General features: G+C 41.8%; 3 protein-coding genes across 4 annotated transcripts in view; 2 read left to right on the top strand and 1 right to left on the bottom strand.

The window, feature by feature from the left end:
- The window catches only part of LOC111640760 (HORMA domain-containing protein 1-like), a 34,488-nt gene extending 32,867 nt beyond the window's left edge, over nucleotides 1-1,621 (bottom strand). Inside the window, exons 1-2 of the mRNA XM_023386812.1 lie at nucleotides 1,481-1,621; nucleotides 1,306-1,384 (exon numbers count right to left, since the gene is read on the bottom strand). Of these exons, the coding sequence (XP_023242580.1) occupies nucleotides 1,306-1,350 (45 nt within the window). The 5' untranslated portion in view covers nucleotides 1,351-1,384; nucleotides 1,481-1,621. The remainder of the gene's footprint in view (nucleotides 1-1,305; nucleotides 1,385-1,480) is intronic.
- Nucleotides 1,622-1,861: 240 nt separating this feature from the next.
- On the top strand, nucleotides 1,862-3,798 carry LOC111640761 (tetraspanin-3-like). 2 transcript variants are annotated; one of them, XM_023386814.1, is made up of 6 exons: nucleotides 1,862-1,996; nucleotides 2,066-2,257; nucleotides 2,327-2,401; nucleotides 2,710-2,814; nucleotides 2,901-3,086; nucleotides 3,145-3,798. In XM_023386814.1, exons 1-6 carry the CDS (start codon nucleotides 1,937-1,939, stop codon nucleotides 3,274-3,276), a joined length of 750 nt encoding a protein of 249 aa, XP_023242582.1. In that variant the 5' UTR covers nucleotides 1,862-1,936; the 3' UTR covers nucleotides 3,277-3,798. The 2 variants fall into 2 exon arrangements, with proteins under 2 accessions (XP_023242582.1, XP_023242581.1); XM_023386813.1 differs by having other exon boundaries at nucleotides 2,901-3,798.
- A 1,474-nt stretch (nucleotides 3,799-5,272) lies between these two features.
- LOC111640762 (protein snet-1-like) lies at nucleotides 5,273-19,975 on the top strand. Its single transcript, XM_023386815.1, has 5 exons — nucleotides 5,273-5,721; nucleotides 7,690-7,764; nucleotides 19,474-19,548; nucleotides 19,621-19,714; nucleotides 19,775-19,975. The coding sequence occupies exons 2-5, from the start codon at nucleotides 7,697-7,699 to the stop codon at nucleotides 19,847-19,849; spliced, it is 312 nt and encodes a 103-aa protein (XP_023242583.1). The 5' UTR covers nucleotides 5,273-5,721; nucleotides 7,690-7,696; the 3' UTR covers nucleotides 19,850-19,975.
- Nucleotides 19,976-26,979: the final 7,004 nt, after the last annotated feature.

The raw sequence follows: 26,979 nt of genomic DNA, 5'->3' as shown, positions 1-26,979 counted from the left end.
CAAATTTATAAAATTACTCGCGTTACGCATACCCTTTATTGCTGAGAATCTTCTAACGCAATCGAACGTTTTCAATTTGATCAATTCTGTAGAACGTTTCCAATCGTTCTATAATCGAACCAATACGCAATAACAAATTCGAATTTAAAACGGTTCGAACATTTGATAAAAAATCGTAACACGTAAATATTGTACGTTTGGAAATTACGTTATTACCACCAAAAATAAAAATCCCATCTAAAATAGTAAAGTAGAAGCCGTTCTTCCGGTTAAGCCTTAACGCTCCCCCTCTTCCCCCGCGGAAGAATTTCGAAAAATCCCTTCTTAGCGCGCGTTTTCGCGACGTACCCTAACTGTATACCAAATTTCACCTCTTTAGGTTTAGCGGTTTGCTGTGGGCATGATGAATCAGTGACTCACTCAGTCAAGTAATTTTATATATTTAGATTTTAACTATTACATATAAATAAACGTAGTAAAAAAGTATATATTTTTTTTATTTTTCGGGGTCTAGAACGAATTAATGAAATTCCCATAAAAACCTATGGTAAATCGATAATCGGTTAACGAACAATTCGGATAACGAACAAAGTCTTGGAACGGGATTATGTTCGTTGATCGATCACCCACTGTATATGGATTTATCCGCAGTTACATTCTCGAAACAAACTCGTAATTCTCATATTTTAATGGATACGAGAAAGCGCAATTTCCAAACCCACTCTTTCTAATTTAATTAAATTTTGATTCGATTTTTTGGACCGGAATAAATATCGGAACGAATTACGCCGTAGGTCTCGTTTTACGACGGTCGGTTTCACTATTCCCGTTTTAACGACGGGTAGGAATTTCTAAAGTTGCGGTAAATAGCAAATTTAAGCGGAAGATGTTTTAGTCGGGCATCCGCTTGCCATATTGTGTAATTTAAAGTATATACCAGTCGACTCCCCATAACAGTGTTGATTATTTCGTTTTATATGAATTCCATGTTGTACGAGTCACTTAGATTTTACAAATACGTGAGCCGTTCACAGTCCGGCTGATGTATTTGTAAAATCTAATTTATTCATACAACATGGAATTCATATAAAACGGAATAATCAACACTGTTATAGGGGGGTCGACTTGTATTGGGAAACATAAGTTCAATTTACCATCGATTACTTTTCGTCGTCGTAAAGCGAGTAAAAGAGTGTGTGGTTTTTTTATTTACTTTTCCCTAGTTAGATCGAATTTGAATGGAAATATTCCATTTTAAGCGATTAAATTCTTATTATTATATAAATAAATAAGAAATATATTTACGTCGGAAGCGGCCGCGGGCTTCATCTTCTGAGCGACGCAGCTCATGTCGCAACTAACTTCGTATAAACGCTTAATTTTCCTACAAATAGCAAAATTAAATAGAAAAAAAAAGCCTATTAATTTAAAGCCTAAGTTTAAAACTTCCGATAATTGTCAATTCGAAAATACAACTAACCTTATTCCAAAGTCGTCTGTTCTTTTTAAACCGCCATCTGTTGGCCAATATATTGGCGAGATATTACGGTATAGTACTTACTAGATAATAATATTTTATTGCTACTTTAATTATCTCGCTATTTATAATTTACGCTTTTATATATTTTTCTGGACGTTAAAATAACCCTTTTGTCTTCTTCGCCTTATATTCCGTAGCTTTGAGATTTGATCGAACGATTCTTTTCAATTACAATTTAAATTATTATAATGATCGAATCGAGGAATAATTTAAATTTATTAAATAAGGCAAACTAGCGAGAAAACAATTTTTAAATATTTTCATAGATATCTAAAATAGTTGGCCGCGGCCGCCTTATCCCGTGACGTAAGCAAATTTGAAAATTTATTTCTTATTCCGTTCTTTACTTTAAAACGAGTTAAACTTCGATCGATCGAACTCGATTTCGGAGCGATAATGGTGAATCAAACGCAATGTTTGAGAATTTGCGTGTTTCTGTTTAGCGCCGTCAATTGGGTACGAAAGAGTAACTCGAATTTATAGACGTAACGGCGGAGAACGGTTTAAAAATTTACTTATTTGCAGTCGGTCTCCATCGTGGTTCTATTCTACTACGCCCTAACACAATCGGACGACGATATTATAGAAGTTATGGTGAACAACATTTCGTATCGCCATTCTTTCGTACTCTTGCTGTCCTGCTCCATTCTCGTGACTTTTTTCGGAGTGATCGGTTGCTGGGGCGCTTTGGATATCGAACGCGTCGCTCTCTGCTTGGTGGGTATAATATTCGAAATTCGAGTGGCGAAACTCTTAAAACTGGACATTTTATACGGTTTCTTACAGTACACCGTCGCCTCCATTCTTATAATCGCTTTGCAGATTTTGACGTTGATTTTACTCTTCGATTGGAAGAAAACAGTGAGTAATTTTAGTGGCAAATATTACGGTAATGAGTAAGTTAGTAGCATTTTGCTTAGTGTTACGATGCGTCGAGCGGTGAAATTCCGCCCCTCTTCGTAACGCGCGAGTATGAGGAGAAGCAAACTTCGTCGGCAATCGGGGTTCTCCTTCCGCTATTCGTCGCGACAATAATTGGTAAAATTGACAATAAATTCTAAATATTCCAAGATCGTTAAGTCCTAAAGCTCTTACGAGACGGCCTCAGCTTTTATTTTCCTCCAGATAAGGAGAAAAATGAGGATGTCAAACTCGGTACTTTGTTTCAGTTAGAAGGTGACATAAAAAACTTCACCAGAGCGACGGTAACTCGCTATTACTCCGAAGAAAAAAGTACAGTCTCGTCTAAAGCTATGGACGTGACCCAAAGAAACGTAAGTCGAGAAGCGAATTAGTCGGGAAAAAATGGCGCCGGATGGTGAATTAACCGGGAAAAATGACACGGATTTTTCAATTTCAGTTCGAATGTTGCGGAGAACGGGACTACCTGGACTGGGTGGGATCGAAGTGGTGGAGAGAAGAAAGAAGAAGAAACGGCACGGCGGTAGTACCCCTTAGTTGTTGCGTCAGAGATAACTTCGACGCGTGTAACACGGGATTGCCTCCTTACAGAGACGTCTTCTTCAAATTAGAAATATACATTTACGTAAGTGTTCGGTATTCCGCCGTTCTTCCGCTTTGGCTTACTTCGTTACACTTTACAGGGATGTTCGCCCCTGCTGATCAAATGGGCAGAAATCAAACAGACTCTATTCGTGCTGCTGAGCAGTACCTTTGTCATTTTGTTTTCTGGAGGAATCGTCTGCACAATTTATCTCATGTGGATGGTGCGCTGAGTATTCGCAATTAAACGTTTCGTCTTTTTATTTGTGTTACGTCCTCCGGGTTAATCAGAATGCTACTTTTAGCGAAACGCAGAGATCAAAGCCTGTTGCTTCTCGCTCCGGACGATCGATAACTCGCTCCAAAGTTAGCCTAACGAGATCAACGGAAACACTAGTTACGTCATCGACGGACTTGTTTCCTTTATTCTCCCTACACAAACCTCGCCGTTTGATTTTACAATTAGTGTGTCTCGTAAACAGGCGTCGAGTCAAATACGTACTGTGCAGGGGTTTATAACGAAATACACACCTTTCACTACCGAAATGGCCGTTTTTAGTGTCTTCGAGTCCGGATCTCTAATTTATAATTGAAATTTCATTTTGTTCGATTCTGCTATAAGTAACGAGGCGTTTCTCGTCGATGGGAGCTGGGAAATGCCCTCTCCACCTTGTTTTTTCCTCTTCTTTTTCAATTTGTTAGTCTTTGTAAACAAATAGCTAAAAATTAAAGTGTAATTGAATTTCAAACCGGAATACAGATTCGGACTTCATAAATAAATTAAGGATAAAGTAAATTAATGCCCGGGGTAAAGTAACCGTGACGTCACGACAAGCGGGGTGTTAGGGAGGGAACTCGCGATTCCTCTTCCGGTCCGAGAAGGACGCGAGATGCACTTAAGCGAAATGATTTATGGAAGCGAATGCATTATTAAAGCGCAACCCGCGCTGGCACTCGCCCGCCATATTTTATTAATGCCCAATTTTCGGAATTCGATGTTTTTTAATATCGAATACGAGTAAACACTCATTCGAATTCGTGCCTCGCGCACCCGGGAGACGAGAAAGCGAGGGAGGAAGCGCGATTGTCGACGACGAGAAGCCCATGGGCGAAAATCGAAGTGGGTGGAGAAGGGAGATAAGGCGGAGATGCGGTCACAATACCGTCGGGCACTTCCCGCGCGCGGTAATTATACGCCGAGATGATGAATGCGTGTGAATATTGGCCGCTCGTGTTTACGTCTCTGACCCAATATTAAACAATTTTTCACTTTTAAAAAAGGAAGATTAAGTGTTTGGTTTCCCTCCCGCTTCGGCTTATTAAATAGGCTCTCGTCCGTCCCGTTATTGTTTGCGTGATTTACTTTACCTTTAATAGATTCTTTCTTTAAAACCCGCGGGCGTCGAAAGGGCCGAGAGCGAGGAGACAAAACGGCTACCGCCACGGTCCTCCTCACCCCTTTCCCACCCTCCGCAACAGAAGACTTTCCCCCATTCCCCTTTCCGGGAGGAATTGGAAAGGAACCGGAAGTTGCGTAACGCGTTCGGGCGAGCGAGAAACGGTGTTTACTCGGTCGTTAGGAAATTTTGTTGACTAGAAACGAGAGAAAAGTTCTGTTAATCCTTTGAACCCGGTAATCCTCTGAAAATACATTTTAGCTATTAATTCGGGATGAATAATTATTGGATTATTTTTCATTTTACTACTTAAAACACAAACCACTTCGGCAAATTTTGATTCTCCATTAATAAAAACGAAGAAAATTCACAGACGTCATTTCCGTCTGGTCGTACCTAAAACGTCACCCTTTTACTTACGACTCGGAATAAGGGAATCGCTCGCTCGAGGCGAGTAAACTACGAGACACTTCGAACCCGTGTCCTGGAATATTGAGAACGGTCACCCCCCTTCGTCACGGACCAAGTTTCCTGGGAATCTAATTAATTTCTAATCTTTCCCCGTCTATTTTCGTCATCGTAATTGCCCGTAAACCAAAATGCGCGTGCGGAGAATCGTCGACGTTGCACTCGTAACCTTTAACAATGGTTAAATAAAGCGTAAAGACGGGAAGTTTACAAAATCGTTTGAAAGGTGAAGAACGTGGCTTTAAGTTTCTACCTTTCAAAATTTGCCATTTGCTCTCGGAATGCTTTGTTACGTGGAGCGCGCGTGCGATCATCCATCCCCTCTATTTCCTCCGAATTTCGCTCACTTTAAGAGCATCGAGAGCTACGAAAATGCTTTGTTTTTCCTTTCTGAAAGTTTCTAAAATTTTCTCTTCAAACTTCTAATCCGGTAATAGCTAATTTTCGCCCCTTCTATAAAACGCGGGGATATTTCTGTAAAACGGAAAGTGCGAGAAAGGGTGGATAATCGGAGAAGAGGTTCCCCTACCGAATTACCGAGAACGAGTCTTCCTCCTACACGTACATTATTAATTATTACGATCGGCGCCGCGCGTACACTTCACGCAATCTTCACGGTCTCGAATTAACATAAAAAAGATGGGACATCGATAGGCTAAAGACGGTTACGTCACGGGCGCACTCCAATAGACAGAGGAGCGCGTGGCGCACGTGATCCGAATATAGATATATATAAAGAGTGCGGGTGCCACCCCGATACTGTCGAAGCGGCCCAGTCGCGCTATACCGGACTCACCTTTCGTTTGGAATCAGGTAAGAATTTGTAATCGTTATAAGGGGGTGGATCTCGCGACACGTTCGACCATGCGGGTATCATGCGGGTCTCGTTTCAGGGTCGCGTCCTATATTCTGCCGAAAACTCCGACTCTTCTCCGTTCGAAGTTACTTCTACACCGAATCAAAGCCAACTGTGTTAATAGTTTCGCTACGAACACGCGAAACGCTGTCAGGAATGGTAAATACGAGTTACGGATGAGGGTTCGAACCCACTCCTCTTACGTGGATCGCATAGAAATCGAATCCGAAAGGTAATCTTTAAAGAACGTTAGGAAAATCCGAGAGACAAGACGTGCGGGATGTATTCCCCTTTAGTAAGAGTGTACTGTAGAGGAACACGGGCCCCGATTACGATTAACGTCGAAGAAATCGACTAACGAATTCTTAAGATAGGTTCTTTGGAAGTTCGTTTCGATCCATCCGATGATTGGATGTGCTACTTGCGGTGTTTCGCCATGTTTCTGAAGAAACTGATGAATAAATGGGGACGAAACTCCTAACACATTCGCGGGAAATGGCGTTAGTTGGGACGAGATTCGAACTCGGATCCCTTCGTCCTCATCCTTTGGTTGGAGATCCGTAGGAGACTTAGAAAGACATTAGAAACTGCAACTAACGGCAGAGCCGCATCGATTGCAAAAGATAAACAAATATATTTTCGAAGCCTGTTTATCGGGACGATAAATTCCCAAACACACAAAGAGGCGCACGCATTAATCCCCGTTCGGACTTCAATTAGGACGAATCGGAATGACGAGAGGGGGGGGGAGATTTTAACCGTCTTCGAATTCGAACCCCACCCTTTGCCGCCGGGATCTCCCTAAGAAAGATTTCGAAGATAATCCCGGCTTCTCGTTTAGTCATTTTACGACGGGGTGGCGGCCCCCGCCCAATCGGACGCGTACGAGTGACGTACCGGAAGGGGAAGGAAGCGGTCTTTCCGGTGACATCATCACCCGCGGCTCTCGATTATTACTGGAAACGAATTTCCGTCTCATTCAATCGGACGAATGGAAGTCGGTAATGGCCCTCCCCTTTCCTTCTCCCCGGGAGGGAAACAGATGGGAGTTGTAAATCGGAAAGGGCCCGATTAAGAAGCGGACGACCCCTTCCGTTTAATTGGAAAAACGGAGATTAAAAAGTCAACGTCTTCTTTCGACTCTACTCGGGGGCATCCGAGAGAAGATGAAGAACAGAGACGCAATTAGAGACAAAGCGGTTATTTTTCTTGTAATTTCGACATAAATACTCTGTGTTTGTCTCTGGGAATTCATTTTTCCGAATAATTGGGAATCACTCCTTTTACGCGACCCCGCGTTAAAGAAGTGGGCGGAATCGGGAGGCCTGGGACAGGCGGATCGGCTCCAAAGACAAAAATGGAGAGGGTCTCGTTTGTGTTCTTTCCAGCAAGGGTCGAGTGTATTTTGCGGAGGGGGAGCGCCGAAACGAAATAAAAACCAGTCTCTTCGGATTCGACGAAAGAGGTCGATTAATTCCGACGGAGATGATAAATGGAAGTCGGGTTAATCCCTGTCTTTTGTCCCCATCGGACGAAAGGGCCTGGTCTAAAGAAGAGGCCCTTTTTTCTTAGCAGACGCCAGTCTTTTGGGGGAAAGTGGAGAGTACATCCGAGGGTTCGCGCGTGGCGGGGGCCCGCTGGGCCGAAACGACTTTTAATAACGAACGGAGTGAGGGGAGGAGTGAGGCGCGGTAATCCGACGTCGTTGGCAAGACAAAGAACGTCCATTTATCGTAATTTAGACGCAAATCCGGAAACAAAAGCCGGTTAATAAAGAAGAGGCGCCGAAGAGTGAGGAGATCGTCTTTAATTAAAATTCTGCGGCGGGCCTCCCCGTCGGAAACCCGAGCTACGCGCGTCGGGCCCGCCCCATCACGCGGGCCTGGAAGAGATAGAAACGTATAAAAGGGCCTTTGTCTTTGCAGCCTAGACATGAGGTGGACCGGGCGGATGTGCTTGCTGCTCTGTTACGTCGTCACCGTGCACGCTCTCGACTGCAGGTAAGTCACGTTCCGCTCCTTTTCCACCCTCGCGCTCCGTCATTACGGACCGTTCGATGCGCGCCCTCAAAAGAAAGAACTACGACGGCACCTTTCGAACTGAAAATCACTGTTCTCCGAGTTGAAATTTGGACTTTTAACACCGGAAAATATTTGGGGATGTTTGAAAAGTTCGCTCTTCTTCACTACCGTAATTCAATTCCTTCACATTCGCAATTAAGGGTCTATTAGAAGAGCGCCGTCTCGTGTTTATAAGCAATCGTGAGTAAAATACATACACGCGTTGTACAGTACCGTATTTTACTTGCGGACTATAATTACACAGACGAAACTTTAAAGTGCTGTTAGTAATTGAGGAATTAATATGCAAATTTAAATAACTTGGGCAGTTTCGCGCCAGTTCTCTTTCTCATATTGTAGTAAAAATTACACGCGTTTGTCAGAATTAAAACCTATACCCCAACACTACGTGGAGGTATTTCGTAATTCTTTTTTGTTAAATTCATCGGCGAAAGAAGCGGGTCTAAAGTAGGGCACCGCGTAGAAATGAACTTAAGAATACAAGGCCCTAAACGAGAAACACGTGTCTATGGATTAAAGGATTTACCAAGGACCCCGTTCTGCCACATCTTTCTCTTTAAACAGAAAACAACGCTCGTCCTTTCCACAGTTCACCTTTGACCCTCGGATGCCAAAGATTTTCGAAGGCGCTAAAGCGGTTAGGTTTCAAAAAAAGATACTTTCGCTTTCGATCCAACTATTAAGACAAAACTCCCGAGAAACGCGGGGAGGTGGCAGAATGTAAATCCTCCTTCGTTAATAAAGAGCCCCCTTTTTTTGAAAATCACTCAACCCGGGTCATTCGTTTTCATTAAAGGTAGATCCCATTCGACGGCGCGTAATTAACGCCGGTGGTGGGTGCTAAGATACTTTCTGGCATCCTTCGGACAGGGGGAGGGAAGAAGAAGACGGGAGTAAGCGACAGAAAACATAAGCGAGTGGGAGAGGATGAATAATACAAGAGACAACCACTTAACTCCGGTCTCCATCAAACATTCATCGTCACCCGCGGCGTGGCGCGGGCGGAAGAGGTAGACCCTACCCGAAATTCGGGAGGGTTCCGATCCAGAAAAGGCGGAGCCGTATTTCATTTTTCCGAATTTCGAGCGGGCCAATCGAATTACGCGTTAGAGTGGGGTGAAACTTTCGTTACAGGTCCGTGAATAATACATGGTTTACTGGCGGAATCGAAGGCTGGCGATAACGCGCTGGTTTCGGGTGTCTTCTAGCCAGTTCCGATGCCCGGAAAGATACGAATGGGGTAACGTTATTTGGTTAATTATAAGATACGAATGGGGTAACGTTAACGTTATGGGGTAACGGCAATTACGTTATTTATGATTCCGAAATCATAAATAACGTATCACGTGATTTCGGAATTGCCGGTTAGTGCTGGTAACTGCTTTGTCTTCGCGTATTATAACAAAATTTAAATATAAATGGGAATATCGTCACTAATACAAGAATGTATTGGTGACACGTAACTAGTTCTCCCGTACCGAATGTTCATTTGCGCGAAATTTCGTATTTAGGATATAATACGCAACGGTTTGGTAATGTTCGGTAACGGAACATCTGGACACTTAATGGCTGTGTGACGACACGCGTTACAGTTAGAACCGGTCCCGGATTTAATTATAATATCGATTGTTTACGAAGTGTTAAACGCAAAAGAGATCTCGCAGCTCCGGGACCTTCTAATCTTTCGTAGACATAATTCGATCCTGGCCACTCTTCCGTAATTCTCGACATTTTCATCCCCACTAGACGACGATTTAATAAGACGGATTAACCGACTTTTAAGCCACTCTAAGTTCTAATATTTTATATTTTCTAAATGATTTTGCTATCTACTTTCTCGTTTTCTTACTTTTAATTAGCTTACTCGGAGGGGCGGATTTAAAGAATCGGGAACCCCAAATAGAACATTTGGAAGCTTTAAGGAGTTTAGAGCCGAATAATTATACGTGGCCGCTATAGATTCGCGGAACAATTTGGGGCCTCTTCGATAGAGAATTCCGAGAAGCCCTTCGATCCGTTTCCGAATAAATCCCTGGCTAGAGAGGGTCTCTCAAAGTTTTTAGTAAGGATCCCTACTTCCAAGGGTCTGCCAGAATACCTCAAACAATCGCGTGCTGAAATTTACTCGTCGCTCCTACGCACCGCATGTGTTAGAATGGCGTGGTTGAGGCGTTAACGCAGGCACCATTCGACAATACACCTTTTAGAAACATATTACCATTCTCCTATCGAATTATAATAATTTATCGGATAAGTCCGGTTGTCCGCCCGTGCGGAACAGGCGAAAATGAATAGATTTACAGAACATCGTATTCGATTTTGGCTTATCATTAATAAAAATGCGCCGTCGACAGCGCGGATCCCGCCTCATTTGTAGGCTGTCGGACTGGGTAGAAACGAAACGTGGAATAATCGAAATTGTACCTTATTGGTAGGATAAAGCCGTATATTAAATGGATAATAGGAGTTACATAAAATCTCTTTATAGAGGGCCTAGGCGTGGAGCTCTTCGGGGACCCGGAAAGAAGTATAAATGCGAGAACCTCGTTAACAATAACATACTGCATTTATTCCGTTGTATCGTATTTGTAAGAGGGGCGTTTTAGGCGACGGCTGCGAGAACTTTGGAGAACGAAAAACAATAAAAGAAACCCGATAGCTTCTTGGCAGTTTTCGGATAGGAACCTCGGAAGTTCCTTTCTTATCTTCCGCTCTTCGAGGTTTCACCCGTCTTCTTCGTCTTTCCGGCCAAGAAGCTGGCGGGTCGTTCCAATCGGAATAGGTAAACCGTCGATTAGTAATCGACGACTCGGCCGTTATTAATCGGAGACAACTAAAATAAAGGTGAATTACTTAACCCGCCATCCGAAAACGATACAGAAACGTGTACTGGCGTGGACGGCGGCATTTTACGGGTGGTGAGCTTCACCGACGACAAATAGGATCGAGTGGCGTAACGTAATCATTAGGGTTTAGAAAGAGTCGATAAAACGGGGGACAAAAAGGAAAACGAATCTTCCGCCGCTTCGATTGTTTTCCGGGAAATCTTCAGAAAAAATAATAATAAAGCTTAATTTAGTTAATTGTTTCGATCGGTTTCTTCCTTTTGCCTTTTACTTTATAATTTACAAATTTGTATTCTTCGTTTCGATCTTTACCACGCCTTTCTCCTAAAACCTCGGTTAACCGACTTAAAAGGGTGCGTATTTTAATTAGTCCGTTAGATCGTCTGGCTCTTGGCTTAACGCGGGTTCGAACCGGAGTCTTATTTTTGCGTTTAGACGCGGAAAGCCAAGGGTGCCAAAAAATATGGCCGGGAAGCGCTTAACCTCTCCTTGGACGGAAGACGTTTCGCCGGTTCTAAATCGACCCTTCCTTCCCGCGTTTGGCATCTTTACTCTTTTAAATCTCTAGTAGTAATAATACGCAATAAACGGAAGGAAGCCAATAATTTGTAACGGGCCCTCTGTTTAAATAGCGTCGATGAATCGAATTCGTTGGCGTATTAAATATAGTTTTTCCATCGTTTTACGTAAGAAATTTACGGCTGGCAAATAAAACTTAGTAATTTTGCCACTTTTTCTGGCTTCTAATTCCAATTACGCGTTTACTATTTTATTATTTATTCCGCGTTCTCGATATAATTTTGGGAGTAGGAACAATTTGGCCCGGCATTTGGAGGCGAGAGGCGTCGACATCCCTCGCGCGTTTCCGTTCGGATTGTATCCGGATTCCGGAATGCAATAAATACGTTTCCAGACTTTCTCTTCCGAATTTTCGAACGCTCCACCAATTTCGCCCGGAGCAGATATTGGCCCGGGCAATACTTCCACGTAGGCGGTACCTATTGGTAGACGCGTGACGATGAAAATCTTACCTAACACCGGCATCGAACACTAATTTATGACCGGTTTTGTCGAGTAAAACGCCATTTATTTCTTTCCTTTTCCACCGGTCTTTCCCTGGTTATATCATTTTCCGTAATTGCTCGATTAATTGGAACACTTTCTCCTTCGATCCCTACTCGTAAATGTATTAATGAATACCGATTTAATGCATTAAGCAAAATGTTCGTAACTAGTTAAATCGGCTAGAGTCGAGGCGCGTGACGTAAGCCGACCGCCGCTTTACTCGGTGCACGGTTAAATGCGAGAAACGGTAAACGGGGGTTAAATACGACCCAGTAAATGGCCGTTACTCGCCTACGAATGCACCAAGCCTTCGCCTTCGAGAATAAGGGGTTAGGATCTCTCGACTCGTATCCCCGAGAATAGAGGCTCTCGGGAAGGAAGTTTCTCGACCAATCTAAAGCTTTTCTCCTACTTAAAATATTCTGAATATTTTATCCAACGTCCCAATTAACTGCCAGACCTACTTCCGACTCGGACATTAATATTTGATACTTTATTCGTAATCTATAGGAGGTCGGACGCTTCCGTACATTCCGCCGACTTACTAATAAAGGCCGAAGCGTCCGTAATTTCGTCATAAATTGTTTTTAAACCATCCGGAAACGGACTCGAACTATCTCCCATTACGTATTCCGGGAGGGGACCGCATTCTATCTCGTTCCATCTCCGGCATTTTCGACTTCTGGCGTAGGCCGCGGTGGAAGAATGTCGGCCGGGAAACACTTTTATAAACTAATTTTACCACCTTTATCCTTTAAATTAGTTCGAATTTAACCGGATAAACGATCCGATTACGTCGACGGATGGCGATTCGTCGGATATCGATGGAAGCGATTGCTAATTTCGCTAGTGATTACGCGATTGTTTATCACACGAGACGGGGGGCCGAGGGAATCCGGTGTTTTGGCATTCGAAATGTTTACAAATAAAAAAATAAAAATGGAAATTGCCAGTAATCGCCTCTCTTTCTCCCGAAGCCATTAAATATACAGAATTGTTGACAGAATTACAAATGTTTGCCGAATATTTATCGATTGTTTTCGGCAACGTCGATAGTCCGAGTATTAAGTCTGTAATAAATGCCGCCTTTCTTCCAGTTTAATGTAATTACCGTTTAAAACTTTGATTCGAAAAATTCCCTATTTGTCGTCACTTTTTCCTTACATTCGAACGATTAATTGGGTGGGAACGGATTTAAAAATTTACGGTCTGTACGGGAATATTTAATGGCGATTTAGTATTTACGGCGGTCGACCGACTTCTGGCCCGATCTGTACTTTAAAGTAGCCGCTCCGTTAATTGTAGAAACTAAATTTAGATACGTCCTTTAAAGACAATTAACGCATTTCGTAAACAGAAGAATGGAAAGTTATTATATAAAACGAAGAAAATAACCGGTTATTATAGAAGAAATATTGAATGTTCGTTACTTTCGTTACGTGGGAGGAGAAATGTGAAGAAATATAAATTGCGTCACTCGCCGGATTAACCGAACGTCGCTCCTATAAGAAGCGTTTACCTACTTGGAATAATAGAATTTGTGTTAGGACTTCGGAGTGACATTTAAGAATTTACAGTCGATTTAAAGAGAAGCCGGTGGAAGAAGTCGCTCCTTTTATTCTCGAAGGGGCGACTTCTTTCTCTATCCACAGATATTGCGCCGAAAGAGTTTTGTGTACGGAAAAATTTCCGTGTTTTCGACTGGGCTTGGCCTTCCCGCAAATTAAACATGGCTAAACTTCTTCGGTTTATACACAAAAGCCAGACTTCGCGCCGCTGGACACTCCGTAAATAAACTTCTGCCAGAGCGTATTGTGTCGTTTTTCTCGCCGATCCACGCGGTAAAAAGACACGATTGACACAATATATTTGGAAGTTGTCGACACTCCCAAGACCCAGATTCGTTGCCATTAGATCGATAGTCGGGATGTTTAGCCTCCCGTCGACGCTCTCCCTCCCCCCACATACTAGGAGAAAACTTACAATTCTCCCCCCCCCGCGTGTAACTACTTTACCGGTGTTCTCTATAATTAATTAATTTTTTGTAAGTGCGAATGGATAATTAATGCGTGGTGGGTAGATAGGGACGGAAGAGGTCTTCTGTTCTTCCATTTGTCTCGAATAATTAATAAGACTTTTTGACGCTCCAACGGTTTGAATCGAGGATAAATAATGAAGAGAATGACAGATTTAGAAGAGACTTGGACCACACTTTCCGTAATTTTACTCTCTTCTCGATTTATTTTCGAGCCGGAAGAACCGGAAACGAGAGAGGGCGGGCGAAGAAAGAGGCGCAAAATAAACAAATAATTAAGAAATTCAAATATTCTACCCGCGGAAATTTTTAATTTCAGTGTATAGAAAAGTATTTCGAAAACATCGATCAATTTTTCTCTCGTATTAAAAAAGAGTGCCCGAGGGTCGATGTGTCCGACCGGTAGTTTTGGTGATGTTTTATGGATGTTCTCTCTCGAATTTGCGTATATTTTTAATATTACGCGCGATTGGAAATAAATAAATGAGAAACAACGTATTTACGTTCTCATCTTCCACTCCTGGCTCTTTCCTTTTTTTTTCTTTCGCTCCTTTCCTTTCTCCTTCTTCGCAACCCGCTCCTAGTTAACTCGGGATTGGCCAGCTCTTTAGAAGACGTACGAACGAACGGAACACTTACCTAAGCGGTTTTTATGTCGAGCCAGTGTTAATTAAATTAAAATCGAAAAGAAATAAGTGGTGTCGAGTCTACGGCCACATTCCTTGGCCGGAAGATTCCTCGTCCCGTCTTTTAGTGTTCCTGGTCCACGCCATACATTAAGCGAAAGGAAGAATCCACCGTGGGGCGAAGAGGAATTAGAAATTTACACCTAAAAGAATTAATTTACCAGGAAATAAAACTCGAAATCTTTTCCTAGTTTATCGGCATTTCACACAAAGTCGTTCGTAAACACCAACGTTAACGCTACGAGGCGATGGAAGAAAGAAGAAAATATTCGTTTTAGTTTACTCGTAAATCTATAATAAAGTGTTTCTGGAATTTTCTTCCGGTATACTACAGAACGGACTGGTGTAGTCGATAAAGTAGAAGACACTTTGACTAATTTACAGCTTCGTTTTGTCAGTCGATAGGCGAAGACCGAAAGCGTCGGAAACCCGTTTGCAATGGTAAATAATGCGCAACGTGCATTATGTATGCGCTTCTCTGTCGCGGGTAAGGGACGAGACCTCTCTTTACGTTACACGAGCTTAATATTTTAGTAGAATTAATAATAAAACGTCTATAAAAACAATTGTCGACCAGCCTACAGAGTCTCGGGCGAAAGAACTTTTTCCAAATGCGAGGATTATCTAATTTTATCGGAAGGAAGAAAGAGGACGTACCGATTTTAATATAATATATCGTATAGAAAGGATTCTCGGAGGATTCGAAATCTTCATGCATAAGCAAAGGATGGCTCGGCCTTAGTTACTTATTAGTCGACTACATGCGCATATAAATACGTGTTAACGCGTTCGATGTCGGGCGCTCCCTTCGGACGTTTAAACTTTACGCTCTTTGCGGCTTCCTCGTACGTAGATTTCGTTACTACGCCTACCATAATTTTTGTCCACTGGCTATTTAGTGTCTAAATCCAGGTTTGAGCGTAGTTATTTCTGAAAAATGTTTCCAAACTCGATACGGAGGGGATTTCCATTTTATAAATGCCGATTCTATTCTCCTCTTCCGTCTCTTCGTTTAATAAATCGATGACAAATTTTATCGCCTCACTTTACAAAACTTTTACTTAAAACAACCGTAGAGAAGACGACGAAAGAAGCGTTTTTATCGTCATTCGACATCCAATTATCTTGGCGAGGAATAGGAGATCCTGGCGGGATGAACTTTGACATTATACCGTTTTATTGCCCTTAATTACGGCAATTAGTTAGGTTAAGTCAACAAAACGTTTTCACATGGCGTTACGTCGAAAATTAATACAAATTTATCAACGTTTCTTTAATTTAACCCATGTAAATTCATTTTCTTTTCGTATTTCGTCCGCCGAAAGCCTCGATTTAATCTCTACTTTTTGGATTCTTTCCCCGATACGTAATTAATAAATTAAAGTAATTATAGTATTTTTTAATTTAGTTTAAAATAATAAAGTAGAATGAGGTGTTTTCCAGTTAAATTTCCATTTTTTTTACGCCGATTTTTGTGGCAACGAATTACCGAAATTCGCCTCTATTGCAGTTAACTCGGAGGATCCTTCCGACGGAAAATGCGGTTTTTGGCCAAAATTTAATTAATTTAATATCGACACTGGGAATTTAGGAAAAATTCCATCTTACGGAAGAAGATGGCCTCCTACGAGAGAGGTTTCCATCGGGGAAAGATTGTATCCTACAAAAAAACCCCTTTCTACCAGAGGAGTATCTATCGGAGATTGCCAGATGGGGAAGGAGAATCCATCTTTCCTTCTCCAAAAATATTGGGTTAAATGGCATTTATGGAGAACTTTTGTATCCAGATTTTGCAGTATTTATGATCATGTTCTATTCATCCGAGCGTTATATTGATTTAAGCGGCGCGGCCATTAGTGGATATTTTTGACGCGTATGTACTCGGGAAACATACTCGACCGACAACTTTTACGCCTCATTAATATATTACGACACCGTCCGTCACCGCGAAATTGCATCGACGAATGCCGGGATGGAATCCCGTCGCGTTAAAAATATCCGGAAGACGAGGGAAAACGATATTTCCAAACGATTTACATTATTAATCGCGTGGTAAACGGCATTCCGCCAGGTCCCGTTTAAAGAATTGTACTGGCCAAACGAAAATAACGCGTTATAACGAGACGAGTCGGCTCTGGATATTGCGCCAATTGAGAAACGAAGGAAAAGATACAAATTGTAAACGGTTAGATCCAGCTTAAAATAATATTTTGGTGGATTTAATGTTTGTTTCTACCTTCGAAAACGAAGAAGGCGAAAAATAAAAGGACAAACTTCACCGGGGAACGATCGTTTGGCGAGATTTTGCCGTTCGAAACTTTCTCGAGACTCGTTACGCGTTAACGCGCAATTGGATGGATATCGTTCTATTTATAATACCTTATTATGTACAGTGCCGTATCCGAAGTAAGTAAACAACCTTCGTTTGTTTTTCTCTTTACATATTTTCGAAATTTAATTGGGTAAAAAGTGTTTTGATTGTTAAGATCTCGGCAAATATTATGGAAAAATAAGGAATTATTCATTTAGCGTTCGATAAATAAAGAAATATCTGTTTACTTTCTACGAAACATTTGGATTGGAAATCGAATTTTTGGAGTAACGAATTACCCGCTTCCTTCGAAACGAACTTAAAACGGACGGAAGATCGAGGGTAAATAAGTCAAAGGAAGGTGCCTCGTGTATTCCTTACATTTTTAATACACCGAAAGAGAAGAAATCGATACCGAACAACAACACTCGCCAGTTTAAGTCGCGATATCGCGGGTCCTTCGGCCGCGACGATTTAAAAAGACGCTTAATATTTTAAAATTAAACATAACTTAAAATATTCCTTGGCTAATTATTTGTTATTCTTTATCCGCGAAATCTTCCTTTATCGACGAAGAAATAACGGAAGATTTATCCACCCTCCGCATTTCGCCAGACGGTCTTCGGTTACGAAACGGGGTGGTGCGGTCCGGGCCAGGTAACACCGATCGAAAAATAATCAAATTTAATTTAAAAAGTGATAAAAGTAGGAGCGTGGCAACAGAAACCAACTCGAATTATCGTCGGTCCCGGCCGCGACATTAAATCGCTTATACGATAAAATCGTATACGGCGGATAATTTCTGTACTTAGAATAAAGTAAACGCTCGACTTTGGTATCGTGCCTCTATCGGAGTGAACCCAGTCTCCGTTCGCTTGGCTACGTAGTAGTCTACGCCGGCAACGCGTGTCCGATATTACGTATACTCCTTCGAATGGTTTTCGACTCGTCCGTTCGAGAATGTCCCTTAAGTCTCGGCGATTGGCTTCGTTAATTGTAATTAAAGAGTGCGCGGATACCCGCCACTTAGAACTTCGCTAATGATTTAAATAATTAGTCGGTTCTTATCGACGAGATCGATATATAAACCAATTCGTTTGTTTATTCGGAACACCCAGAGCAGCCAAAGTGGTTAATAATACGTCGAACGTTTCGGATAAATAAACAAATAAACTGGCGCTTTTTCCTTCTCTTCCTCTTCGGCTTCTCCCCCGTCTCCAGTGAAAATCGATCGATAATTACCCGCATCGTCCCGTCGCTTAGGCGTTTTTATACAATACGCCGAGCCCTCGTTTCCGGGCCGGGCCACGGCGCGATTCTTCGGATATTCGGAGGAAACGCGGCATTTTCGGCAACCTCGCCCGCGACTCGGCCAATGGATTCGCGATTAGACGGGCCCGTCCATCCTTTGGCGAAAAATCGCGACTGAAAATTACGCGCGCGATCCTACGATTTTGCCACTCTTACGTCGAATATCCGGTGGACTATAACGTTTAAATATCCTGTCTCCGCCGCGTAAATGTAAAATTTAAAAGCCAGAGTCCGGGACCGGAAACGTTAGTTGCTACGTAAAGTCGTCTCTGGCAGATCGGTGCATACGTGGCGACATTTTAAAATAGAGAACGTAAATTGTAACAAATAATGGAAAGGCGAAGAGGTGTGGAGCGTCCGAACTCGTCGCTTTATTTCCAACGAATTATTCAGATAATTTGAAACGGCCGAGCGGATCGATGCGACGAACGGAAGTGATTTTTAATACGCGTCGACGTTCGATTTGCCTAAACGCGCTGTCTGCTCGCCGCTCCCGTTTTTATTCTAAACGATTTCCAGCGTAATTACACTGCGACCTATTCTTCTATTATTTTTTCACAGATATTTAAATAATAGAAAGAAATTCTTGCGCCGCGGCGCCAGGATGTGAAATCTGTTTTACCATTCATTTTCAAAAAAAAAAAATTTCTTTCGTCTCTCCGTTACCGGCTGGGCCCGACCCGTAATGGGCTGCCCGAAGAGGTCCTCTTTGCGCCCGTCAAGCGAAAAAAGTTAAAAACGGCTAAATATGGCCGGCATTTTGTTACTGTAACATTTTAAATAAAATACAGTTGAGTTGTTTTTATGGTCTAGACAGAGAGAAGTGGAGAAGGAGAGATCTTCCGTACAGTACGTCCTTTCTTTGGTTTTTCCTTTAAAGTTAAATAAAATGTGTAACCTGTCCGGTTCGCTATCTGCGGGACTCGGTGAACCCGACAAGCCATACCAGGAACCGCGTTTTTACGCGATAAACCGACTACAATGAATTTAATAGATAACGGACGAGCAAATTATGACGCTACAGAGCGGATGGACTAAATTTTTCTTATCTATTTTATTCTAACCGCACTGGGTTCTTAATTTATTTTACAAACGCCGCTGTTTTGTTCTTGATTTTCGAGAAATAAATGTTTATTTTAATCCTAGTTTATATTAACTGCAATATTTTGTGCGTAGACCGTAAACGAAACACGGACAAACGTTTTATTTTCGACAGTCGGATTCCGAATTTTTCGGCGTTGTAACCCACGGTGCGCAGAATTTTCTATTCGTAAGTCCAGTTTGTTAGAAGAAAACGTCGAAGCTTAGCCGGGCCGTGGCAGAAACGCGCGCGTACTCTATATTAGACGACGATTAACTCTCTTTCTATTCCAGAAAATTCGTCTTCGCACCTTTGTGCCGAGGGATAAGCGCCAAAAGATCCCTACCGTACCCCAGAGAAATCTCCAGGTAAGTACCGCCGATTTTCCTCCGCTAGAGGTCTCTTTCTACTTTGGATTGACTTCGTCCGTTTTCCTCCAGGCACCGCCCCATCCAGGACCCGGACCGATCGGTGGAGCCCTGGCGTCCGGCTCCGCCGGAAATGTACGCGGATGCGGCAGCGGACGAAAGAACGGTGAGTGAGGACGGGGGGCGGAAGTGCCGAGACGACCCCTGACCGGTATCTTTCTTGCAGGACGGACGGATGAGACAGATGCGGGAGCCGTCGGCCGAGAATTGGATGCGCGGAGGAATGGTGGCGGACTATTGAGGACGCGTCCCCCACCCGCTAGTCCGATTCCACCCCTCCTTCCCCGCCACCCTGCTCGTCGATCATTAAGCTTTCCGATATTAATAAACGGTCTCCAGTAAATCTGCTCAAGGTGATCGGTCTCAGTCCATAACTTTCGCGTCGGACGAAACATTCGGTTCTCCACCCGAACGGAATTTACCGATCCGTCTGGCTTTCGGACCGGAAAAAGGCCACTTACGTCACACTACGTAAATCCTCGAAACCCCTTAGCGAAATAGATACCGAGTCGTTTGGCATCCCCGACAGACGAGGCGAAAACTCGATTATCCGATCTCGATGGATCCGGGCTTTCGCGGACGAAATTCCGGATAATCTAGAAATTCGCTTGTTTTTGTGTTTTGGGTACGAGCACCGCGCGTACGAATACTTTATTTGAAAGCAGCCCGGTAGCCGGGAATAAATCATAGAGAGGCGCTTTAGGAGCGAAGTAAAAGACTTCCGACTGCTATTTTTCTCTTTTCCAGCCAGCACCGGGCCCGTTAGTTACAGTTCGAGTGTAGTAAACCTAACGGTAGCTTAAGTTTACGTGACGAAAGCAAAAACGCACTTTATGATACTGTTGTAAGAGTCCGCAGAAAATTTTTCGGGAGGCAAAGCTTGACATAATTAATTACATCAATACACTTTTACTTAATTACAGTGGTACCTAGAACTTCCAACGCTAAATTCGGCATAAATTTGCCTGGGATTTCGAACGATGCTTCGGAGTTCGAACCGTGCACGCACCGAGAAAATGCGCACGCTTTCGGCACGTTTAGTTATCTATATTAGAGAGGTTGCGGCCGACGTTTTCATGGCGAAAACGTGAACGTCGGACGTTCGGCGCCGCATTCCTGTAAGCTTAAAAGTTTGACAATGGCGTTTGGAACGTCGAGCATGATTCCACTGACGTTCCAAACGCCATTGTCAAACTTCTAGGCTTACAGGAAGGCGGCGCCGAACGTCCGACGTACACGTTTTCGCCATGAAAACGTCGGCCGCAACCTCTCTATTGTGTCTTTCGTCGATTTTTAACAACTTCTTGCCGCAATTTTTCTTGGTAGACGTCTTTCGAATTAAAACCTTACATTGCTTATCCGTTAGTTGGATATTTGCCCACCGATCTTTCTGAACTACATTTGCATATTCCCCTTACATCCCATAACCTTTTTACCGTTTGTGCGTCGTTATATCCTTTGCGAAGTTCATAGATATACTTTTTATTAAGATATTTCCATTCTTTTTTATTCAAACAAAATATGAAGTAAAAAGTTTAAAATGAGCTTCTAAACAAAGAATACGATCTCTCTTTCGCAATAATGTGTTAAATTTCACCACCGTTACGATTAAGTCACACGACCGTGTTAAGTAACAACGGCTGTTTAAAATAGGCAAAAATTTTCCATTCGACTCAATATAACTTTTACTGATTTGCTGTGGAATCCGAAAAGGCTGTGGCAGTGCCGTAATTAGCTATTCTCGTGCCCCGCGCAAGAATTTGCAATTTTTGAAAGTATCCTTAATTAATTTACTCAAAATCTGACGTAGTGTTACCTGTATGATCTAGTTTCGCGGCGCTGCAATCGACGGATAAAGTAGTAATCTCCAGTTACGTGGAGTGATCTCCGTGTTATACTTTGAGGCATGTTGGCACAACCTACACGTTCTATTGTTTTTTATTTTTTAAAGCGGTTTCGGATAACCGAGTTTCCGCCGTTCGACGATAAACGAATAATTCGATTTTTAACGATTCTACCCAAAAATTTTTTGTCCGTGGAAAACGGCAGAGAGAGAAAAGAAAACACGAGGAAGTGGCCTAAATTTTTAATTAATTTTTATTCGAATATAAAAATTAAAATCTAAACGAAGAAAAAAGCGAGACAATAGACACTTAAGAGACTTAAATGCGTTATATTGACGAGGACGGAGGTTAATTGTTAAAACGCTAATTGATGCTACGGATCGTTGGGAAGCGGAAACTCGCCGTCGGACGGTTAAGTATTTCCGGTTTGGCGGTTAGTTATCGTTCAAAAGCGAAGGCGATATTCGACTCGTTCGCTATTTACGTACAGTATATGCAAGTTCCTCCGAAGACCAGAAAGTATCCAGAAGTGGCGTTCCCAGAATTCTCGAGTACATACTATCGCGAATTTTAACAGACACGACAACACCGGAACAGACGGATCTCCAACCCATGGCCTCAGACGTCGTTCGTTTCCTCGGAAAAGGCGTAAACCTCATTCCGACCACCGAACAATTGTTTCTTTTCTATAGTTAATCAATAAAAACGGGAAGATTGTTTTAATTAAATATGGCGGACGGTGGCACCGTTCAATAACTAATTGCGCACCGGAATTTCAGTTTCATTTTACAAAATTCTTATTACCGGGTTATATTTTTAAGGTAGGAATTGCCGATTTAATTTTTTATCGCCGTCTTTATTGAGCGTAAAACGTTTACGATTAGAAGAAATTAATTACGATCTCTTTTGCAAAATATTAAAATAAAAAAAAAACGAAATGGCAAAACCTTCGTATGTTTTTTAAGTCGTTAAAGGATCGTTACGCCATTAAATTGCCAAAGTACGAAAAAGTCATAAAACACGTCGCGGTGCAAAATTTCCTCGCGAACGAAAAACTGTCCGTTTACTATTAATTACAAAAATAAAATTAGTAATTCAAACGCCAGGCGAAAAAACAAAGACCGTACTTTACAAGAATAAAAATACGTGGACGAAATCTTTGCCGGTCACGCATTGTTCCGGAGAACTTATTACGACAACAACGCCAAGATTCCGCCTCCAAACTTCTATTCTAATTAATGAGCGGTTGTTTCGTATTAATCGGATTCGTCCGATTTTACCCAAAGTTTCCGTTTCCGGAATTTTAATGCCGAATGTAAGAAACGTTAGTTGTGTTTGGAATACGGTACAACAAACGACACGTATTCCAAGGAATTTCGTATTGTTTCAAACGCAATTCTGTCTTTATCATTACGTCGCGTTAATTAATAGCCTTATTTCGAGTTTCCTTATAACGAACAAAGTTCGACTCGTGAGTTTTTTACCGTCTAGTTAATAAAATACGTAGTTACGTAACTACTATTTTCTAGTTACCAAGCATCAATACGAATAAAATCGATAGAGATTTCGCGGTCGGTAGAAAAAGAGACGTAACGACCGAAGCAACAGGTAAGAGGGAGAAGCAGAACTCTTCATTCTCGACCAAAGTTATTGTTAAATAAATTATGCCAAGAAATTTTCCGTTACGTCAAAATCACAAGTTAGTACGTTTTCGGTTCTTTTCTTATCCGTTTCGTTCATTACACAAAATAAATTACTCGCAATTTCGGAAATATTCACGAAACAAACGTCTAACCGAAGCATCGTCGAGGCATTATTCAGCGAAACACAATTGCTTTAATGAATTAATAATAATCGTGTTTAAAGTAACCAAACGTGGATTAAGTGGATTGCGAATAAATGCGCGATAATTTGTTGGCAAATCCGGATTAAGATACGCGTTACCTTTCGTTCGCTCCGACAATTTTATTAAAATGGTGTCGGCATTTCTTTTTTAAATGGAATAAGTAAATATTAATAATGTGTTTAGTACACATTTTCCTATAGATTAATTGTACAAACGTTCGCGATTACGCTAGAAGGAAGCCTCGTACAGTATAGGACTTTTTAGTCTTTTTTACGGCGTATTTCGGTCACGATTCGTAATAAATTCGACTCGACCACCCTCTTGGGTAAACTGCGGACGCCAATACGTCTTTTACAACGACGCGTAATCGAAATAAGCTCGGATGCTGCGAGAAATTACCGTATTCTTTCTTAATACTTACGATTAAAAACGATCATCCGACACCGCGTCGTTTATACGTCGCCTACACTTTTCCTATTTAGTTACTGGGAAATAAAGCGTAAGGCGTTACTAGAGGGTCCGCGGGGTCACCCATTAAACAAAAACTGGAAGGCGATTTTGTAAACGAATACGAGGAACCGAAATTCGTTCCCATCAGATTCTGCGGATTTATGATATAAGCTAGAGTATAAACCAATTAGTGCCCAATTGTACACCGTTGACGATGGGAATCGAACTCGGACTCCATCCGGGTATTCGACATTTACACGATTTTTATTACATTTTAGAATCTACATCGGTAACTTTCGGTTTTCTACTCGCGTATTTTTCCAGATTTCGTCTTAAATCAATCGGGATCTTGTCTTTTTTCGGATCTTATCCTAATTTGTAAACTTTTAAAGTTTAAGTTACGTTACGTACTGTACCTAGCGCGGCCTGGTATTTTTGCCATCTATAATTTTTAAGTATTCGAAATAAGTTTATTTTAGACCTATTAACGGCTCGGTATAAGTTAAAATAACTACTCAAAACTTGTCAAAAATGTATACAAAGAGTATTATAAGAGTAATGGCAAACATTAGTTAACGAGAAACCTAAAACTGAATGTATTTTAAAAAGTAATGTTAAATTTAACAGAGTAAACGCCTACAAAGAAACGATGGCAGAATGCACACCCGTTGAATCGAACTATTTTAAACTACGAAATATCAATATTTTGCCGGTCGCGAGAAGCACTGGCGTAGCGTGGGTGTCAGCCGCCCGGGGCGGAGGAAAATTTCGACCCCCTTATTTAGGTATCTCGATTTAAAAGACCAAAATTCAGTTTCGTAACAGAATAAGTAATGAAAAATTCCGTGTTGCCACCTTATTAAAATCGCCGACCCGGACGGCGGGTGAGATTTGTTCGAACAGAAGTTCTTGACGCGTGCTTGTCATTTTGCAATGCGAAGAATAATTTGCAGTACATGCCGGTTCTAAATCAGTTACAGTTAGCGACTAGGGAGACTCGGGTAGGAGTAACGCCAGTGACCTAGCTGTATTGAATATTGGAGGTGTATATATATATACGAATAAATCGTACAAGCAAAAACAAAAAAGGTCAACAGGTTGCGCACGATATCCCCGGACGGCGAGTCGATTCCCGGACAATCCGGATGGATGGAACACTATTCCGTCCTCATTTCAATCGGTCCGAGTCGTAGGTGGACGAAAATATGAAATAAAATAGTTCAAATTCTTACAAGATATTATTTATTGTGAAATTTTGCCGCCCCCACTACGCTACGATACTGGCGAGAATACTCCGAGATAGAAAATTAATGTGGAGACTAAAAACTCGCCGACGAAAAAAGGAAATTACCGGAATAGAAAACGAAAACAAAAACAGATCGCAGAAAATCATGGGACTTTGTAAGTATTTTAGGGAGAATTGTCTAAAGGTCTGATCCTAAATTGAAGTTGTAAACGAATGATTTGTTGAAAATCCCGTATTTAATCTTAAAACAGTCGATAGTCGAATTCTGTACTCGACAAAGTTAAAAACAATATAAACTATCGCGTGTCGTCACTACTCGATATTTACGGATGTACCCGCGATTACCGGAGAAAACGGAAGAGCACCTCTTACGACACACAAATTTGTAAGAAACACCCCCGCGACTCTCCTTTCTCTTAAGTATATATTCGAATTTTTAAAGAATGTCTGTTCGGAAGCGAAATCTCGAGAACGAAACGGCTATTCGGTCGGGTGGCGCGAAGAAAATCACCAGGGGTTACGAAGAATTATCGCAAAATATACTCGGTGGATGGGAATAAATAGCCAGGCGACGTCGCTCGGGATTTCTCTATTAATACGAACGATTCTTCGCCGCGATTTGTCTCGGTTTTCCACCGCCAATTTACGACGCCTCCCTTTAGATCCTACTTCTAACTCGTTCCTTTTCTCTCGTCACGCTTCACGGATTGCCGCAGCGAGAATTAAGAATACTTCGACGCGGGTTCAAAGACAACGTCACGCGAGATGGCGGTTTTTTCTACTCGACTTTCCAGTCAGACGCAACGGGAATTGCTATTTGTTCAGCCATTTCGTGAGAATAAAAACATTGGTGAATATACCGATTATCTCCCAATTTAACGCTCCGGTTTAAGAATGCCGTACGAGACTTTTCGGATAACGTTAATTTATAACTGTTTTATAATTGTTAATTAAAGTCTTCCAATTGTTAAACTGGAGATGGGGAGATCTGCACCGATCTTTCAATTAATCTTCTATTGGAACAGTCTAGGCGACGATTTACGTAATATAAAAATAAAAAAAAAAAAAAAAATATAAGGGCAATTTCTCGGCACGGGCATTTTGTAAAATTAGGAAAGAAACGCGCGACGACGCCAAAACGAAACTCGAAGGGAAAAATTTTTACGAACTTCGGGCTGGTAAATAACGTTTCCGTTCTCGTTCTTCCCGGAATCGCCAATAAAAATCGGAGGACCTCGGAGTGGCGGGAACGACGGAGGAACGTTTTACCGTACGGTAATACCTCGACTTACGCGATTTTCAAATCTCGTCGATTCGTCTTTTGTTTGAGCGCCACGCGACTCTCGATTGTTCGGTTTACATGTTCGTACGTGTCGCGCGGAATCGACGCATAGCTTGTTATATCTACGGAGATTCTACTATGTCATCCAAACGAAGTAGATTCTTCCGCATCAAACAAGAAAAAAAACTTTATCTTTGGAATGGAAAGTTAAACATTATTAAATTAAAGACTTGGATACAAAAATGAAAATTTGTGAATTGGCAAAAGAAGTTTGATCTACTGGAATCGACGGTCAGAATTATAAAAGGCAAAGAAAAAATTCTCGAAGCTGCGAAAAATGCTCCATCTTTAAATTCGAGCATCATTCGTAAACGTCACGGTATTATCCGAGATGGAAACCATGTTAAAATTATGGTGTGATAATCGAGTAAATGTGAAAAATTGTATAATAATATAATTTGTTATACGTATGTATTATCTAAGATTCTATTAAACATTTTTTCTAAATTATTGTTTTCTTTAGTCTCAGGCTCCAATTAAAAATTATTTGTATTTATATGCGAAATTATACCCCGACTTACGCGGTTTTCGCTCGGTCCCACCTATCGCTTAAGTTCGGGGGTATTACTGTACTTGTACTCGATTAGCGTGGGAGCGGCGCGAGCCAGGTTTTATCGCGACTTCCGAAAAAAAAAACAAAAAG

The sequence above is a fragment of the Centruroides sculpturatus genome, unplaced genomic scaffold, assembly GCF_000671375.1.
Source record: "Centruroides sculpturatus isolate CEXI.00-Female unplaced genomic scaffold, Cexi_2.0 scaffold1477, whole genome shotgun sequence".
Lineage (NCBI taxonomy): Eukaryota > Metazoa > Arthropoda > Arachnida > Scorpiones > Buthidae > Centruroides > Centruroides sculpturatus.
The sequence above is the reverse complement of the archived record's forward strand: the minus strand, read 5'-3'. Positions and strand labels throughout refer to the sequence as shown.